The sequence below is a fragment of the Rhipicephalus sanguineus genome, chromosome 2 (assembly GCF_013339695.2).
Source record: "Rhipicephalus sanguineus isolate Rsan-2018 chromosome 2, BIME_Rsan_1.4, whole genome shotgun sequence".
Classification (NCBI taxonomy): domain Eukaryota; kingdom Metazoa; phylum Arthropoda; class Arachnida; order Ixodida; family Ixodidae; genus Rhipicephalus; species Rhipicephalus sanguineus.
In genome coordinates, this window is record NC_051177.1 from 57,778,967 (window position 1) to 57,798,878 (window position 19,912).

At 44.8% G+C, this 19,912-nt stretch overlaps 1 protein-coding gene across 1 annotated transcript in view; it reads right to left on the reverse strand.

Moving 5' to 3' along the window:
- LOC119383019 (uncharacterized) overlaps positions 1-19,912 on the reverse strand; it is a 129,708-nt gene that overhangs the window by 99,865 nt on the left and 9,931 nt on the right. The window contains 2 exon segments of the mRNA XM_049412391.1: positions 8,225-8,341; positions 8,842-8,940. Of these exon segments, the coding sequence (XP_049268348.1) occupies positions 8,225-8,341; positions 8,842-8,940 (216 nt within the window).

Genomic DNA, 19,912 nt, shown 5'->3' on the forward strand with positions numbered 1-19,912 from the left:
GGCACTGTGCCATTTTTCGTCATTCTACGGAGAGTCGTGGTACCTGCTAAAGGCATGTAAGGCATTATGCGCACTTTGTTGATGCTGTGCCTGATGACGACGAAGAATTATGGCAGAGCCCTTTGTAATGGGTTGGAAGCAATCAACAACCTACTCGTTGCGCAATTCGCATTGTGTGACGCCTGGCTACAGAATTCGCGTTGTGCGACGCTTGGTGCTTATATTACTCTTCTACCACGCTATATTGCATATGCTAATGTGGTTACTTCCCGACATGAAGCCTGTACCTTTTTGCAATGCAGTTTCAAGCACCGGCATGACTCAGAGGTTGAATACTGGGCTCCCACGCAGAGGGCCCAGGTTCGAACCTCGTTCCATCTTGGAATTTTTTTATTTCGTTTTTTTTTCTTATTTCGAGCGATACTGGTTACGGACACCGGCGGCGGCGGCGGCGGCGGCGGACAACTACGGCGCCAAAAAACGGCCGGTGAAATGATCTCATAACAGCTTTCGCTGTAATATTTTTTCTAAGCTACCCAATTCTTGGCCGATCCCCCAGGGTGGGTATGGTATCATTAACTTTATTCGGGTCCTTTAGGTTGACGCAGGCGGCGCCCACGTCGGGACAGTAAGGTTTAACTTCACCGCCGTATCGTGGGCCTTCTGGACGGCTTAGGTGTGAGCCAAAATTTTGGGATCTACATCTACATGTACCGTAGTGGGTGTGTGAAATGATTAAGATATATTACCATTACCATAATGACCTCTCCAGCCATAAATTCAAGCACCACGTTGATATTTTTTGAGGGATTTATTCGCACCAGTCGTGGTAAGTATTGGCTATATTTTCTTCAGTGTGATCCCGATGTGAGTGCCGGGAGCTGAACCGTCACACTGCTCTCGAATGAGCCCAACATGCTATGTGTTAGCTCTCATCCTATGAATTATGCCCTACTGCAAGCAATGTGGCATTAACATAAATCTACATAAGCGCCATGCTCCGAGACAAAGCATGAGCTAGCCTGCACGTGTGCGTGCGTTGTGCCGCAATTATTTCCCTCATACGAGAGGCAAAGAGGAAGGGAGGGCGCCGAATAATTGGATGCTTCGAGCGTGACATCGAATCCAAGCAACTTGGTGAGGTATGTGAGCTCGCACGCAGAAAAGACGCGTCGGATTACTTCTTTGAAGATCGCCTCTTAGAATTCCAGGGAAGAAGAAAACCAGCAACGTAGCCTGGCTTTGTTATCACGTGCACATCACGTCTACGCTCAGAGGCATGACGTATTGTGTTAGAGGAAAATAAAAACAACTAATGCACTGCGGGAGTTATTAGGACGTAGTTAATTTTTTTCTGTAGCATGAATAACGGACGGGAAGACAATTAGACATTAAGTGCCCAATCACAGCGGAAAACGCTACTTATATTATGGTGAGATCAGGCTTTACATACCAAGACAGGCCACCTTGCGTGCCCATCGAATTAACGGAAAGATAGACCTTCTTATTTAGTTAATTTAATCCACCCACGTGCTGGCTTCAAGGCTTTTTACATTCTTGAATGACGTAATCCCGATGAGACGTTGATGTCCCGCGCATATATTTCACCATGCAGGCATGAGTCAAGTGCTCACTACATCGTTTCGCCAGCTGACTGCTGACCTCCTACGCTTCCTCGTGCAGTGCTTTACAGTCGGGCTTCACCTGACTGCGCTCGTCTTGCTTCTTCGTTCACAATGCCTTCTCCCTTTATGTCGATGGTGCTCTGTATGCTGACGGTCGTGCTGTTGGCTGGGCACGGTGGCGTGCTGACACCGGTAAACTCCCAACCTGTAGTCGAGTGAGGGTGAAATGTGCGGCGGCTACGCTGGCGTGACGTGTGTGCCCGAGTGTCACTGCGTCTACTACCCGGGCGACATCGGCATGTGCCTTCCGCACGGAATGAACGAGTCCGACTTGCCTCCGCTATGAGGTTCTTTTGTGTGGGGACACTGTTTTTCTTTTCCTCCGAGAAAAGATAACTTTGTACTATGATATTATTTCGCTGTTCCTACATTTATCACCACGCATTTAGTGTAGTTCGCTGTTTGAATATACACAATCTTGCTACATTTTGTGAGAAATTGTACCACTTGCTCTTATACTTCGTTTCTTATAAATGAGCTGTTATTACACCGTCAAATGCATTCTTTTTCTTCTTTCAAGTTACTTAATGCGGCCTATATTCATCTTCCTTTCTTCTTAAACATGTCTTGATAGTTGGATTCAAATGGTTTGATTAGTGGGTTATGCGTTGGGCACATTTACAGCACATTTCATTTGAAACAGTTTTTCTTCAGAATATTCATCGGGTCTTCGCCATCCGCAGAACGCTCAATTATGGGCCTATTTACTGTAATGGGTCTCTGAAATAATTCAAAGGTATTATCATCATCATCGTAAGCCCTCCAGCCAGAAATTCAAGCGACAGGTTGCTTCTTTGAGGAGCGTATTCACGCTTACCGTGGTAATTATTGTCTCTGTATTTCTTTTTTTTCATGGTGACCACGATGTCAACTCAGAAGATGAACCCTCGCTCTTTTCTCGAATGAGCCCAATCTGTTATGCGTTAGCAGGTGCAATTCCCAGCAGGTGCACAACAGCAAAACATTTATAATGACGTTTTCAAAACTGAACGAGTTTCACTTTCGACGTTTAAGTATTCGTATAACTGTGTAACGCTAATTATGCTTTGTTCGAGAGGCTCGTTTCTTTGGCCAGCTTAATTCCACTTAATGTGGATGTTTTTCGTCCATTTCTACTCATTTCAGTTTAAGGCCATAATTACTGTACTACCGTTAAAAACTACAAATAACGCCCCCTATGATTCTCTGGGGTTAATTTTCTGTTGGATTAATTTGGTTGTTCCATATATTAGATTTGGGCGCACGTTAAAGAACCCCAGGCGGTCGAAATTTCCGGAGCCCTCCACTACGGCGCCTCTCATAATCATATAGTGGTTTTGGGGCGTTAAACCCCAGATATTATTATTATTATTATTATTATTATTATTATTATTATTATTATTATTATTATTATTATTATTATTATTATTATTATTTTTATTATCATGGTTGTTCCATATAGAAAATACTTAATATAACACCCAGGGACACTAAACTGTCGTTATGTAGCTCCTTCATACGCGTTTGATTGTGTGTTGCGTCATACAGGCCGGATCCAGTGTTGTATTACGCTTGCGTTATTTAGTCTCCTTATAAGCAATGTGAAAATAATCTTTCGGAATTTGTTCAAACGAAGGCGTCTCGCTAAATCTTTCACGTACGGCTGTGCCTTTTTAACCTTGCGCAACTCTAGGCTCACTGAACATAACTGCCCTTCCTCAGATTCGGAAAATAGATCGCATGATCAATTCATTTGCCACTTATCGAACACCGCTTTGGTGTTCAGAAAAGGATCGTCAGCACGAAGTCACCGTGAACTAATCATAACAGTTATAAAATGCATTGCTGGAAGAGTTAGTTCATGACCTTACAATAAAAGGAGAGTACCCGTCTGTTTTTTTTTTTTTTGCACGCTGCCTTTATTTTAAAACCTGTGTTGCGCGGACTACATACTATCTTAAAATTGAGTTTTTTTTTACACCGACAACAGAGGTTTGTAACTTTCTAAACCGTGCCACTCGCTCTCTGCCCCTCGACCATTTCTTTTTGGCACACCTGGTAACGCGTAGTTATCCTTAATTATTTAATATTTGCTTTCTTTACACTTTTTTGACACTGCAGGGACATATTTGGTGTTGATATACAACATATGCTACTCCTGCAATATCCTAAATTGGGTCCAGTATGAATGAATGAATGAATGAATGAACTGTGATGCTATGTCAGACAATACGTATATAATTCATCGTGTAGCTAGGTTTGTCACTTGCACACTCAATATGCGCTTCAATCGCTTCGCTGGCGCGCTGCTGACTATCTACGCTTCCTCGTGCAGATCTTTACAGTCGGGCTTGGCTTGACTGCGTTCGGCTTGCTCCTTCGACCGCCATGGCTTCTCCCTCCACGTCGACGGTGCGATGTCTGCTGATGATCGGGCTGCTGGCGTGGCACGGTGGTGTACTGACACCGGTAAACTGCCAATTGTCCAAGTGTGGTGAAATGTGTGGCACCTTCGCGGGATTCGGGTGCGTGCCCGAGTGCCACTGCGTCTACTACCCGGGCGACCTCGGCATGTGCCTCCCGCACGGAAAGAATGAGAGCCACCTGCCTCCATTATGAGGCTCTTTGACCTCTCCGTTTTGTGTTCCTTCCTTCCTTTTGTGTGGCGACACTGCCTTTCTTTCTCCGAGAAGAGTAAACTGTGTAACATGATATTCTTTCGTCGTTCCTACACGCATCATGTGTAGTTTGCCCTTTGAATATATGCAGTCTCACTGCGTTTTGTGAGTGAGGAAGTGCACTGGTTGCTGTTTCATTTTTTTAAGTAAATGAACTAACGAACCGTAAGAAAGACCTCCTCCTTCTCCTTTTCATCTCTTCTTTCAAGTGCTTTAATGCCGGCGATCTTCCTTTCTTAAACATTTTCTGATATTTTAGATTCAGACGGTTTGACCTTTGTGTTATGAGCTGGGCAGATTTAGAGCTCACTCCGTTTGGAATTGATTTTGTTTAGAATACTTTCCTGCTCTTCGTCAACCAGGGAACTCTTACTGTAGTGGGTATGCTACATGATTCAGGGACGTTATCATCGTCATCACAAACCGTTCAGCTAGTAATTGAAGCGCCACGTTGATTCTTTGAGGGGCTTATTCACGCTAGTCGCAGTAAGTATTGCCTCTTTTCTTCCCATTGTGATCCAGATGTGAGAGTCAGAAGATGAACTCTCGCACATATCCCTAGCGAGCCCAATACGCTATCTGCTGGCTCTCATCCTATAAATTATGCCCTAACGCTAGCACTTAGGCGTTGGTTTCAATCTATGTCACCGCCATGCTCCCAGAGCGAGAATGAGCAAACCTGCAGTTATGCGTGCTTTGTGTTGCGCTAATTACCCTCACCAGCATGCGTGCAAAAATGTTTTATTGGAAGACACGTGAAGCTTACATTAAAGTCGGATACCAAAAAACCATACATTCTGATGGTATTCCCGCTGTCTCTCTTTTTCGATACTCTCTCTGGTCTAATGCGCATATTTAACACTTAACAGTTAAACTTTTATGAACTCCATCACAACTGTCGCGCTTCCCTCGTTGCGCGTTCTCCCCCTATTCTTTAGATCTCCCGCTATTTAAATTATGTAATGGTCTATTATTATGAAACCACAAGCCAATTAACGGAACACTCATGTAAACTATTGCAGCACATTATATATAGTTATACAATGAAATTTCTCGACTCTAAGGTAGCAACTCTATATATGCCGAATGACAGTGGGGCTTGATAATACAACTAAGGAATTTACAGGAGCTTGCTACGTCAACGCGTAACCGATAGAAACGAAAATGCAAACAACTGTAAGCGCACCGGTTGATAAAAAGAGGGGGGGGGGGATGGGGAGGAGGGAAGGATGGCGCAGAGTCAAGGAATGCTTCGATCGTGACACCGAATCCTAGCAACTTCGCGAGATAAGTGAACTGGAACGCACATAATGCGTCTCAGATTACTTCCTTGAACATCGCTTCTTATAATTCAGGGAAAGAAGAAGGACAGCAATGGAATCCGGCTTTGTAATCACGTGCGTATCACTTGTGCGCTCAGAGGCATGATGGATTGCTTTAGTAAGAGAGGGAGAGAGTGAGAGAAAGAACAAAAGCAAAGGGCGAGATACTTAGGACGCACTTAGTTGTTATTTTCCTGTTCATTAAAAGATGAATAGCAGACGTGAAGACAATTAGATGTTGAGTGTCCAACCACAGCGGAAAACGCGGCGTATATTATCGTGAGATTGGATTTCATTTATACCAGAACACTGACATCTGACGTGCCGAGCGCGTTAACCGCAGAAAAATCCGCCTTCTTTAGTTACTACGCGCGTGTGTTGGCATCAAGGCTTTTGGCATTCTTGAATGACGTAATCGCGATGCGACGTTGCCGTGCTGCCCATATACGGTATTTCAGCATGCAGGCATAAGTCACGTGCACGCTCAATCCATGCTTCAATCGTTTCGCTGGCTCCCTGCCAACCACCGACGCTTCCTCGTGCAGGGCTTTATAGTCGGGCTCGTCTTGACTACGTTCGTCTTGCTTCTTCGTCCATCATGGCTTCTCCCTCCATGTCGATACTGCGCTGGCTGCTGGTGGTCGCGCTTCTGGCGGGACACGGTGGTTTATTGACGTCGGTAGAGTCCCAATACCTGGCCAAGTGCGGTAAATTGTGCGGTGGCTTCGCGAGGCGCATGTGCGTGAAGGATTGCCACTGCGTCTTCTACAAGTACAGTGACGTGGGCGTCTGCCTGCCCGTCGAGTACAACCAGACCTCCATGCCTGAAATGAAGGTCCCCCAAGGAGGCGTGCAACGCTCAGTCCCGCAGAAAAAATGAACTTTGTAAGGCGACATCCGTTTGCCCTTCCTTCTTTCATCATCACGCATTTGAGGCGATCTTCTCGAGGTCACCAGATGTTTTACTGTCTTTCTCATACACGCGTATGTGCATTGTGAAAACATACGCGTAGAAGGTAACTTCACGTTGGCAAATTGGACGTGACACGAATCTCTTAATTTGTACATATGTAGTAATAAAAGTGTTACAGCGTACTTAAACGATTCCTTCGGCTCCAAGCTCATGTAATGCGACAGAGGAACCTTGCCGCCTAGTTATGTTATTGTTCCTATTCTGTTGTCAATAAACATGGCTCACATCAACTCTGTGAAATTTACCAAGTTGAACACACATTTACCAAACGTTTTGTACAGCGCGGTCGATGAAAGCCCTGCCTAAATAAATGCACGTGCAAGCTTGTGTGTTTTATTGTTCTGATAATCTTTTCGGTCTTGACGTTATTCTCTGGCAGTTGTGTTACCATTGGCGCATCCCTAAATATGGGACTGCGCCTGCTTATGGTCACTATCATCATTATAATTTGCGTGCACAGATACAATATTTGTAGGCGCTATGTTGAAGTACTGAAGCTCCTTATCTCCTCTGTAACGTGTGTCTCTCATTGAGGTGCACGTTAATTAAAGAACCCCTTGTGGTCAAATTCAATCCGGAGACCCAAACTGCGTGCCTCATAATGATAGTGTGGTTTGGTGGCACGTTTGAGACCCCATAAATTGTTATTTATTGTATCTTTCGAGATGCTAACGCTATTTTCAAGAGCGCACGGACTCGACACGCTTTTATCTTGGGAAGGATAACTTCTGCGCCATCCACACAACGTAAACTTGCCCAATACACCACTTCTACATTCTTTCAATTGAAATTTGCAAATTGTAGCCGGTGACTTCGCGAGACGTGTCTACACGGCGTATTTTCGTGACGACACCAGATTTTATACGCTCATTCAAGAAAAGTTTGAGAAAATACGTGTACAGAAAGTTCGGCAGGATAGTAATGAGTGGCGCATAAAAAATGGAGGCCTGTCTACATCTCTTTACTTTGCCTCCGTTTTTTATGCGCCACTCATTCGAAGAAGTAAATAACGCGACGAACGTGGAGATGCAGTGAAGAGTCGGTTCAAGAAATCTTGAAAGCAGCACTACGGGATATCAGCCTTGGCTTGAGGCTATGACGTTGTCGCCGTTACAAAGTTTTTTTTCTTTTTCTATGTACTTCTTTATCGCAGCAGGATTTGACATACCAGGTGTCATCAGTGGCCTGGCTGTAACAGATTAAAGTTGCGTGCACATCTCGTCAAAATTTGGCACCCTGTTTCGACACATCGAGTTTTTACTTCCGCATTTATTTGGGCACCCTAATTTTTCGCAGTTACAGCATATTCTGCTCTTTTTTTTAAAATTCTGTCTTATGTAAACTGAAACCTGGCTTGGCCGCAGTGCGCACGGACAAATTTCTCCCTCATAAGCTTCCGAATTCACCAATTTGTCCGTGTTTCTTCTTAAGTGCAAAGTCTTGCGGTATTTGCACAGAATCATCGTCGTTCAATATAAGGCAACGTATCGTTACGTATGTACCGAAAACACGACCTCGTAGCTGATATAGCCACTAAGACATATTCGCTACATGAACCGAAGGACAAGAGTTTGTTCTCATACGCACCATATCGGGCACCATGCGGACGTTCTTGTCGCCAGCCCGGAGTAGCAGCTGCAGGGGCACGATGGCCGCACCCGTGGGCCGGGCGCTCAGCACGTGAATAGGCAGCTGGCCCTTGGGCTGCAGAACAACGGTAGTTTTGTCAAGAGGTCGAAAATGGCAACCAGGAGTACAGAGGACGCGTTGAAGTGAAAACAATAGCATTGAGCCCACGTTACTTGGAAGCATTTTCACTTAATCAGCAACACGCTTACGTGAACGTGACAGTGTACAACTCCACCGTGTTCGCATAAACACGACGTTCTTTCTTTCAGGGCATTGCGTTTCTGGCAAGGGCCCATTCACTGATTTACCCATTGATCTATCCCATCCACTGATCTATCGGATACCCTGCGTACCTCGAATGACACTCAAGCCACGCTTTTATCGGCTATCTACGTGTTCATACGCATCGAGTTCACATTCTCTGCGTATTTCTGAAAAAAAAAAAATCGGTCGTTCAGAGACTGCGCTCGTGTTTGTCACCTTCCTGGCCCCTTCCACGTCGTTCGTGTACGTTCAAATTCACAAGAAAATCTCGCTGAACACAAATTTTTCATAGTTAAAAAAAGTATGCTTGCCCCTCCGGTGACGGTCGGGTCGGCGCGTCGGTTGAGCAGTAGGCGCACCATGTCCTCCCTCACATGGACAGCGGCGAGATGAAGGGCGGTCTGGCCATCCTGCAAGGACAGACGGAAAACGAGCAGTTGTATTCTCAGCTATGCGATTCGACAGGATACACCCATCAACTCGGCAATAACGCTGTAAGAGACAGGTATGCTTCGGTGTTTTTTTGCGGTTAGTAAAAATGTACAGATAGATTTATGCGGCTTTGAGTAATCTTGGGTGAAATGTAGATCTGCGCGTGCTGACCACGTGTCAGATACGGAGGAAAACCAAGCCAGCGCGAACCTATGTGCGAATGTTTTCTTCTTAATCAATCACTGGACTGGACTGTCAACTGAGCAACTGCGCATGGTGCGTGGTAATTCACTTATCGTTTCTTCCAGCTTTTAAACTACCGCTGCAAAATCTTCAAGGAAAGCATAAAAGAATGTCTGATTAAAGTCAAAATTATTAGATAACTGACACCACGACCACACCACACGGCGGTTCAAATAGAAAGTGAAGGAAGTCATAATATGGGCTTATATATAGCCGTGCCGTTCAACGGTTGTGGCAACGGAGGGGCTCTGAGTGAGGGCAAACAAGTTTCGTAGCAGTAGATATTTAACAATGGCAGATAAGTATACGTTGCGCTAGAGTAGAGGTGGTCGAAACCACCAGCCAAGGAAAAGATGAAAAATTCATGAACACGGGGCGCCGATGGAGCCGACGTCTCGACAAGCGGATATGTCTTCTTCAAGGCTGCAACTGCTTTCCCTAGGGCGTGTATGTATATGCCTCATACCCTTCCAACCCAAACAAGGATAGATCAATACATAAGACAAGTCTCAAGGGAAATTCTGAACACAACTAGACAGAGTCGAAAGCTGAAGAACTTAACTTATGCAGAGAACGAGGTCTTGAAACAACTCGCAAACAGAAAGGACATTGTTATAAAACCTGCGGACAAGGGTGTTAGTGTAGTAATCTGACCCATAGAAAAATATGAAAACGAAGCTATCAGGCAATTGCCCACTACCTACTACCGAAAATTAACCTCCAACCTGACTCAAGGATATAGTAAGAGCATACAACCTATGGTAACGAATTCTTTAGCCAGGAAATCAATCACACACTCCAAGTACTGCTTCTTGGTGCATAAAAACAAGCAAGCAGGCCACTTCTACCTTCTTACGAAGATTAATAAGGTTTCCATAGATGAATTACTTATCGCGCAAATCCCAGGTAGACCTATAGTATCCAACAACAATACACCTACTAAGCCACTATCAAAGTTTCTAAATCATCATTTATCTAATATCCCATCGACCCTTCCATTCTTTGTTCCAGATGCACCTGATTTCCTTCGAATAATAGCTTCCATTAACGAGACACAATCACTTTCGGATCCATCCACTCTGGCAACATCAGACGTTTGCTGCTTGTATACGAATATACACTGAAGGGATTGAAGCGGCCTCAAAGTTACTCATAGAAAGCAAGAATGCTGAAAGTTTACCCCTCGTTACTAAATTTAGTCCTCACGCTTAATTATTTCGAATTTGATTCGTCCTACTACCTACAAATTTTTGGCACTAGTATGGGAACCCCTTTTGCTTCAACATACGCCAACATTTTTATAGGTCAGTTAAAATTGGAGCTTTTAAAATCGTCTCCGGTAAAGCCTTGTACCTATCTCCGCTGCACAGACGACATATTTATTATATTGGAACATGGCATAAGCGCACTAAACTCATTCATTGACCATTGTAAAAAGTTTCGCCCTAGTATTAAATTTACCATGCACCATTCTTCAAGCGAAATTAACTTCCTAGACATGACGGTATCTATTGAAACAGGAAAATTAAAGACGACGCTCTACAGAAAACCAACAGACAGCCAACAATAATACCTAGATTACACTAGTCACTAGTCAAACAAGAAATATTTGTCGGACAGGCAAGGCGTATGAAGGATCTGTAGCGACGACGGAGACTACGTTCACCACTTAAGCAAGGAAACATTAGTTGAAAGAAATTATTCGCACGACTTTCTAAGCAAGGTCTACAATGAAGCATGTAAATTATACAGAAAATCAACACTAGCTAGAAGAGCCCCGGTAGCATAGCCCAACCAGCCGCTAGCATTTATAACCAAACACTCAAACGCGCTAAAAAAATAAATAATATCCTCCGGAAATATTATCCAATATTTGCAAGCAGCCTTAGAAAGACGTTTCCTGAAGTACCAAGGGTCGTGTATCACCGCAATAGGAACTTCAAGGATGTGTTAAAGCATGCAAAGGTAAGCCCACATTCTACTGCCCACATAATACCTTGTTCTCGTCTGAGATCCAAGACTCGCATACACCTTCAAGATGACGTTATAGTTAAAAGCTCCGGAAGTGATTATGTCCATGATATAAAATCCAGATTTACCTGCACTAGTTCAAACGTTATCTACATGATCGAATGTTCTTATTGTCACAACAGTACAGTGGCGGAACAGGACAGCCTGTTAATGTTAGATTAAGCGGGCATCGCGCGCACGTGGCGAAAAAAAAAATGACCGAAAGCAGTGGCATAGCATTTTAACGTGGCAGGTCACAACGTCGACGATATAAAAGTTTACATACTTCAAACTTCCGGTCCCCGAGAGGCACAAAAAATATAGTGTCATACAAAAACTGCCCTGAAGCGAGCAACCCAAACGTACCACAGTTTGGAAATGGTTGGCTTAGCAACCACCAGGTTTCGCAGTGTCCTTTATAGGCTGATGGTCGTATTTGGCAGTTCTGTCTCAATATGCACAGGGCGTTACAGGAAGGGCCTCCTCTAACCCTGAAAAGCTTCTTACAGTAAATAATATTACGCACGCCTGAAGCTCAAACACATCTGTACTGCGATTCACGGGCATGTAGATGAGGAAATTTCACTTCTGAGTGCAAGCTGAGCCTCTGTAGATTATTAAAACATCGTATACTTCCAGGCATTATGCAAAAAATATATACAAAAATTGCGGGACGCCTAAGCTTCGCCTTTAAGAGTTGAACGCGATAGCGATATTCTGTTCCTAGTGCGCAGTTTGAACACTACGAGTGTTTAACAGAATGCGCGCACTAAGGTGTGTGCCTTATGTAATGGGTAGCATGCTTTAAACCAGGAGCCATTATGCGCGACAAACTTTTTCGAAGTTGCGAAGCACCCACTACGTGGTCCTAAGGGAATACGCGCAGTAATGTGTGTGCCTTTTGTAATGGGTGGCTCTCTTTAAACCACGAAGTCGTTATGATATTGACATGGTGTGACGCCAATGGCAATGTACGCTTGTACCACGCAATATTACTGCGATATTACATCTCGTACTGTGACACCTGTATACAGGACGCGTATTTTTGGGAAGCATGAAGGTTACTTTCAATGTTGCTCCAAGCAGAGGTGTGGCTGTGTGGTAGAACACCTGCTTGCCACGCAGACGGCCTGGGTTCGATTCTCACTCGGACCCAACATATTTATTATCTATTTTATTTGCAGCTTTTTCCATTTTTCGCTCACGGACAAGATGATGATTTTTCGCTCACAACCAACGGCCCCGACGCCGACGGCGGAATTTCTGCGATACGAGCTCTTTAACGCTATCGCGTTAATAAGGATTCTATGAATACTGGATTAAAAGTACCTTCAGCTTTGTTGATCGAACTGCTTCAATGTCAAGTGAACACGACTCACAAATGATCTACTCTGCTTTACAGGGGTGGAACACAGATATGAGTAATGTAATTTAGAATTTTACTATGTACTCTTTATTTAAATCAATAATTCGGCATTGATTCTGCACTACCTCTTACACTAGGCCGAGAAAGGATTTTGAGACGATATGATAACATTCCTGGATCGAGCTTGCCACGGTAAAATCGCGTTACCTCAATTCGCTACCACCTGATAATTGAAGTCTATCGACAGCTTGATCACGTTTCTATACAACAGAACAATAGCTTCCAGCTGGAGCGATTTCGTAGCGACAACTCAAATATCCGAGTGTACCGCCGTTGAGACGCATAGAACTGTCCTACAGTGCGAGTGATTTCGGAATATCAATGTGATTGGCTTTCCACGGCAAACTCACATATGAAAGTCTTGCTCAACGGCCGAATTCGCAAGCGAGAGACATTTACGTACAACAGAACTGCATTAACCAGGCATGTTTCCAGTACACTATAGCGGCACACAAATGCGCAAGGGTGATCTTCGGCAAGCATGTTCTTCATTGTCTGCATAACGCCGAATGAAATCGATAAGAGTGTTCTAGACGGGGTCACGGGACAGAATTTAAGAAGCTTAATTAACCATGTTTTCCATTATGTTGACGGTGTTGGAAACTTTCGCGACTCCTGGTAGCCGTAGGAAGTCGTCATCAAGGTAGATAATTGTTAAACAGGGGCAGTAAAGATAGCAATAAAAGTAGTAACAGAGAGATAGAGAGTACAACGATAGAGGACTCAACTTAGCTACAAGGCTGGTATACTACTCAAAGTGTTCTTCATAAGAGCGGATGTAAGATAGTGAAAGAAAGGAGTGAAGAGAAATACACTAATACACGCAGAATGCACTAGCCAGCCCGTTTCAGAATTATACTTGGATACTGTATCTAGAAGAAATGCTACGTGTAAACTGCTTACGAGTACGCACATCTCAAGCAGGGCACCATCGCTATTCAAGGACGCCCTGCAGCTTTGAGACGTGCGTAGTGATAACATGGCTTGACACTTTCTCAACGTTGGGCAAGCGGATATGCTGGATTGTCGAAACAGAAACACTGCTCTTGAGATCTCTTTTAAGAGGGGGGGGGGGGGGTGAGGGAGGGGGAGAAACTTTCAGCGTGCCCCTTCCCCCCCCCCCCCCCCCCCCCTTGTCTCTCTCGATCAGAATTCAGTGCAACGACGAGGCATTAAACAGGCATTGGCGGGCTCAGAAGGACGCCTGTTTATTATTTTTTTCCTCTTGATTCACAACGATGCGCGGTTTGTACCTCTCTGTGACCTGTCAACAAAACGAAGTGTGCTACACTCACTGCTACGACAGATGCGTGTCTTGTCCTGCTTCGTTGAAGCAGGACAAGACACGTGTCGACAAGCCACACACAGTATACACCCTTGAAGCAAGGATCCAAGCTCTTTGTCGCAACGCTGCAATTCAGATTCTTGTTCCTCGAGTTGCGAAGCAACCAGTCCGCTACGCCATTTTATTGCTGTAAATTAGCCGCAGCTTATACGCCAGTAAAAGCGCGTCTCTTCTTGGATGCGTTGCGAAGCACGGAACAGCCGGAGGGTTCGTACAAGCACTTACAGCGCTTTCTGTTGAAAAATATAAGACACCACTACAAGCCGCGGCCAAGCGGACATGTACGTGTAGTACGCAATGCCACCGATGCACGGCGCAGTGGAGTCTTCCGCGAACTTATTGCGCCATAGCGAAACGTTGTGACGCGTCCGCGGTTGTCTGACGCCACGATTGACGGCACCTCTTCGGGCTTTTACCTCGTGTCCGCTGCTGTACTCAACGCTAAGCCACAAAGCGATCGATACAGGCTTCTTGCGTACTTGTAGTGAATGACGAAAAATGAAAGAAAAACATTACAGGTAAAAGGTTGTGGCCTGGTCCTGTACGTGCCCTCACAAACCGATCGATGCCGATGGAACATCTACTACACGTGCTGTTTCTGCTGCCCCATCCGCAAGCTTTTCTCATTGCCTACTTTCATTCTGCGGTTTATTTACTGTTTCTTTTGACAAACTTGCGGACTTGCACCGGTGCAATGGCCGCGCCAGACGATGCTGCGATGCTGCTTGTCATATATATAGAAGGCAGCTTTAGAGAAGAAAGAGATAGCACAAAGGGAGCGAAATTATTCAGAGGAAAGCTTCGCGCTTGATGCTCACGGGCGAGAATAAAGAAAAAAAAAGGGGGGATAAGGAGATAACGTAACGAGCCCGTGGACAGGCGTGTAGAATGAAACAAAACGAACGCTCAAGCATAACAAGCAAACAGAGAGATGGTACAGCATAAGCATTCGCCGAGGACATTTGAGCCGAGGAGCACTGCGGTTCTTTCGGGCCCCTCGGAGTGACAAGCCGGCCACTTGGGGTTGAGAGATAGGTCTATTGGCGGTGAATGAGTTGCACAGGCAAGAGAGACAATTATGATTTCGCAAGCTTAATAAGAGTCCGAGATATAGGAAAAACATAAGTAAATTCATATGTAAAATCAGAGTAGGGCGCATATGAAGAAAATTGTTCGCTGAGAGGGCCACGAGCAGTATGACGTGCAATAATTGATGCTCTAATCGACATAGAATCGTGCAAGTATGCAATGTTTAGAAGAGGACTACTGAGTACATTGAAGAGCCTCCTCGATGGGTGTTTATCGCAGGCGTGAACTGCCACGGTTTATCGTAGTATTTGCAATCGTCGTCCGTCTTTAGAGCAGCCCAGATCATGCCGATTGCCACTTTTCTGGAAACACTCAACGACGTACCATTTTTAGAAGGCTTTACCCTGAGTCAGCATTTTCGGAGGTGTGCTACACTAAGAGTACAGGTCATCATGCAATTTCTTGGCTGCACAGGACTGAATTTAGGAATAACGCTCAGGTATGCTAATGTTTTAAATGCGAAGCATTTCTTAGCGAACTTCTGCGACTTTGAGCGTATCTATCTATCTATCTATCTATCTATCTATCTATCTATCTATCTATCTATCTATCTATCTATCTATCTATCTATCTATCTATCTATCTATCTATCTATCTATCTATCTATCTATCTATCTATCTATCTATCTATCTATCTATCTATCTATCTATCTATCTATCTATCTATCTATCTATCTATCTATCTATCTATCTATCTATCTATCTATCTATCTATCTATCTATCTATCTATCTATCTATCTATCTATCTATCTATCTATCTATCTATCTATCTATCTATCTATCTAGCCGCCTACGACTTTGTGCTCTCCTGGCCGTTTCATTAATAGTATTTACACCAAAATTGGTATGGCGAAACATGACTTTATGACGAACATAAATGACAGGTCCTAACATGAAAATCATGATATCCATGTCATGAACGACATGATTTACAAGCGACTGTTTTGGTGCTCTTGCGGCCGTTTCGTTAGTTTGCTATATACCAAAATTGGTATGGCGTGACAAGAGTGTATAACGAACATAAGTGACAGGTCCTGACGTACAAATCATGACACGCATGTCATGCACAGCATGACTTACGTGCCGCGCTCATGGTGCGCTGGCGGCCGTTTCGCTAGCTTGATATACACCAAAATTTGTATCGCGCGACGTGACTGTATGGCGAACACAAATAACAGGTGGTAACATGAAAATCATGACAGGCATATCATGCACAGCGTGATTTACGTGCCACGCTCATGGTGCGCTGGCGGCCGTTTCGCTAGCCTGATATACACCAAAATAGGTATCTCGCGACGTAACTGTGTGACGAACATAAATAAGAGGAATTAACATGAAAATCATGACATGCATGTCATGTAGGTATGATTTAGACGCCACGCTCATGGTGTTAACTGGAGATATACCTAAATTGGTATGGCATGATAGGAGTGCCGAACGCAAATAGCAGGTCACGCATCCTATATATATATATAGCAGAATATATGTTTCATTAGCATGGCATATACCAGATTTAGTACACGCATGCATGTATGACAATCTTGCGATATATGGCGAACTAGATGTCCCGACATGAATGACTTCATTAGCCTCAATGACAAACAAGACGATGTATGCAGCTCTTTGCTGGCTGCTTCGCATTACATCGATTCCCACACTGCGTGGGATCTGCCGATTTTTTTTTTTAACGACCATAATGTGTCCCACCTTTATTCTTGTCAACGTCATCATCATCCTTTTTGTATCACTCTTTTCGGTTCTTCTCGTTCCCATGCTCAGAGCAGCAGGTTAGAACGCATGGGTTCAAACTGAACTCTCCGTTTAGCTACAAATGATATTCCGCCTACAGAGGTCAGTTAAGAGCCTTAAGATATTACCACGAAAGCTTCAGGACTCTTACCAATACGTGTATGAGTTTTACAGAGTTCTCGCAAAGCTCCTCTGCGATATGTTTTCTCATTTACCCAGGTGCGAGTGCTTGAAAAATATCGCGTGATCTCTCTATTGCAACCACGTCATAGAACAATTGATGAAAGTATAGAATTTTACCAGCAAAGTGTCGAGGTCTGTCGATTGTACTTACACAAAGCCTGCTCAGATTCTGGGGAGGTTTAGCCATGTAACGTGATACTGGCGAACAGGGACACGGATGAGTACAGAAAGACACCAACAACGCCAGACGTCTTTCTACTCGTCCGTGTCCTTGTTCGCTAGCATCACGTTACATAGTTATAACCAAAACTAGGCTTTGTTGTCTACGCTTATCTGGGGAGTTTAACTGCCATACATTTCCTTGACATGCCTGCGGCAGCGTGGAAGATCGCTTGCACACGCGTTCGTGGAAAATCTGGAGAACGTCAAGAAGCGTTTTTAAAGACTACGCCTAACGAGCAACATTAAATCGACGTGGGACTAATAGCTAGTCTTTCGAAATTCTATCCTCACATGTTCGGAGGAGGAAGAATGGCACTTTATCAACTACTTAGCCTTACATATACATGCTCCAAAAAGGGCTACTGACATCCAGCCCTTTGTAGTACGAAGCCAGAAGGAGATCCGTATGGATTTCTCAGAAAGGAAAGCTTCTTAGTTGAAGAAAAATTTGTTTTGGCCCAGGGATCGAACCCGGGACCAACGCCTTTCCGGGGCGGTCGCTCTACGAATTGAGCTCTTCGGGGTGCTAGCCATTGGTAGCGCGAGGGCGAATCAGTCAACAAACATGGCGCTGCTGCATTACAGTCAAATCATACGTTGGAAATCGAAAACTTGGATAATTGCTAATGACAAATTAGTAGGTAAAGTTCCGCGGAGACGTCACCGCCGAAGCGTTCGCCCAACTGACCTCGTCGCAGCCCCGAGACTCCCATTTTAATTGTTTTTGTTACTTGCTTTACCCGTCAAATAATGCGCATAATCGCCGTGGCCACGCGGTTAAACACTGCACATATATATCTTTAGCACACGGTGACCTACTAACGCTCGGCCTCACCGCCGTGTGACACCGTGCATGACTCTCTGTGACTCTGAAAACTACAGAGGGAACTTATTTATGTACGTATAACGTTGAAACCTCGTTTTTCTCGCGTTTACTCGTTATGCACGAGCATTAACTGACAATAACAGTATATTTCGTTCTTTATGGATGATAGCACTAAAAATACCGCGGGGTGATGGCATGGGGAACCGGCGAGATATCCTGCCGGTGGGCGAGCGGTAACAGTTTCTGCTATCGAAGGTAATTAGTTTATCGCTCGGACGCGCGCGGTGTGGCGCTTATTAACATTCAGCGTGGCGGGACAAGGCTCTTGGCCAATGTTGATGCATCCTTCCAGTGGCCTCGCGCGGTGCGCACTCCGCTGCCTCGATTTTAGGGGGCGCGCTCTGGCGGAACTCAACGCGCCAGCGAGCAGTGCGTTTTATTTATTTATATATTTATTTTTTCGCGGCTGCCGGCGTCGGCATACACACAGGACCGCTGTTGCGAGACCAACATGCGTGAACAAGAGAAGCCGTGCAGGGAGTCACTAACTTATATGGATAGTCAAGTACATTACAGAGCGGCAGGAGACGTCACGAAAAAAGCGCGTCAGAGAAAACAAAGTTCAAGTTGGGCGAAAGCGCGTGATGGATCGTGTGCAGCGCTTTCATTTAGGGAAACATGGCCCTGTCCTGGTGAAATACGCAGCATACGAGTGCATTCGTCTCTTCGTAGAAGGAATGGCAGAATGTACGAAAACTATTGGACGTATATCTTGCGTTGATATTCCTGGATATATTATATATCAAGTTTTCTTCTTCGTGTATTATTGATTCATTGTAATCATTGTACGAATACTAGACGCACGTTATGGCACCCGAACAAGCTCTCAATATTGTGGACACGGCAGAAGACGTTGGTGCACGTGTTCGTTAGCACGACTGTGCTCCTAATGAACTGACGTCGACTGGATGTTCCGGTACAGTGTCATATATAAAGCAGAGCACAGCAGACAGTAACTGACTTCTCACCCGGGCTGTTCCTCTACTGTCACGTATTTTCACGTTATTGAACTGTTGAGGAATGGTAACATGCGTAGGCTACATAAACCGGAGTTGTCTACACCAAGAAACAGCTTTGAAAAAGAGATAGAAGCTATAGCTTGTTTTCGCACGTAACACGGCCGTACATACCGCAGGTACTGTTCACAGTCTACAAGTCTACGCCCACTGTCAAACGGCTCCTTGTATATTCGCGCAATTTCCCTAGACCGAGCTGGCAAACGTGCGCCCTGCAGTGACGGTGAACCGCTTCTGTACAAGTACCTCGGACCATGAATCTATGACGCCTTGATTCTATGAGCTGGGACATCCAGGAAACATACAAGGGCATGCTTTTGTATATATGTACACTAGAACGACATGGCTCAGGATTTGTATATAACCTTAATCCTCACAGCCCACTCCCATGCCAATCCAATCCAATCCAAGAATCCAAGGTCGCCGCTTACGTGGCGGCGTTGGTTTATTGCGTCTTAGATTACATTGCCTCCCAGATCTGCACAGGTTAAACCCAACGTAAGTATGCTTTTCAATGCGCACAACCACAGTACTAACGCCGCCACTTTGGCCTGTTACCTTTAATCTCGAAGGCCATCGCTGTTGATATGGGACTCGTGATAATACATAGATAGGCTTGTTAGCGGTTCCCGTCACCGTGACCGTGCCGCTCCGAAGTCGCGTAAAGCGCGCGCCTACCATACAGTGCATGCTTCAGGCACCGTGCGCCGTCAGCAATGTGTTCATGCAAACGAAGCGCCGAACGTACAAGAGCCTGTTGTAGCTCTTGCACAAAAAATA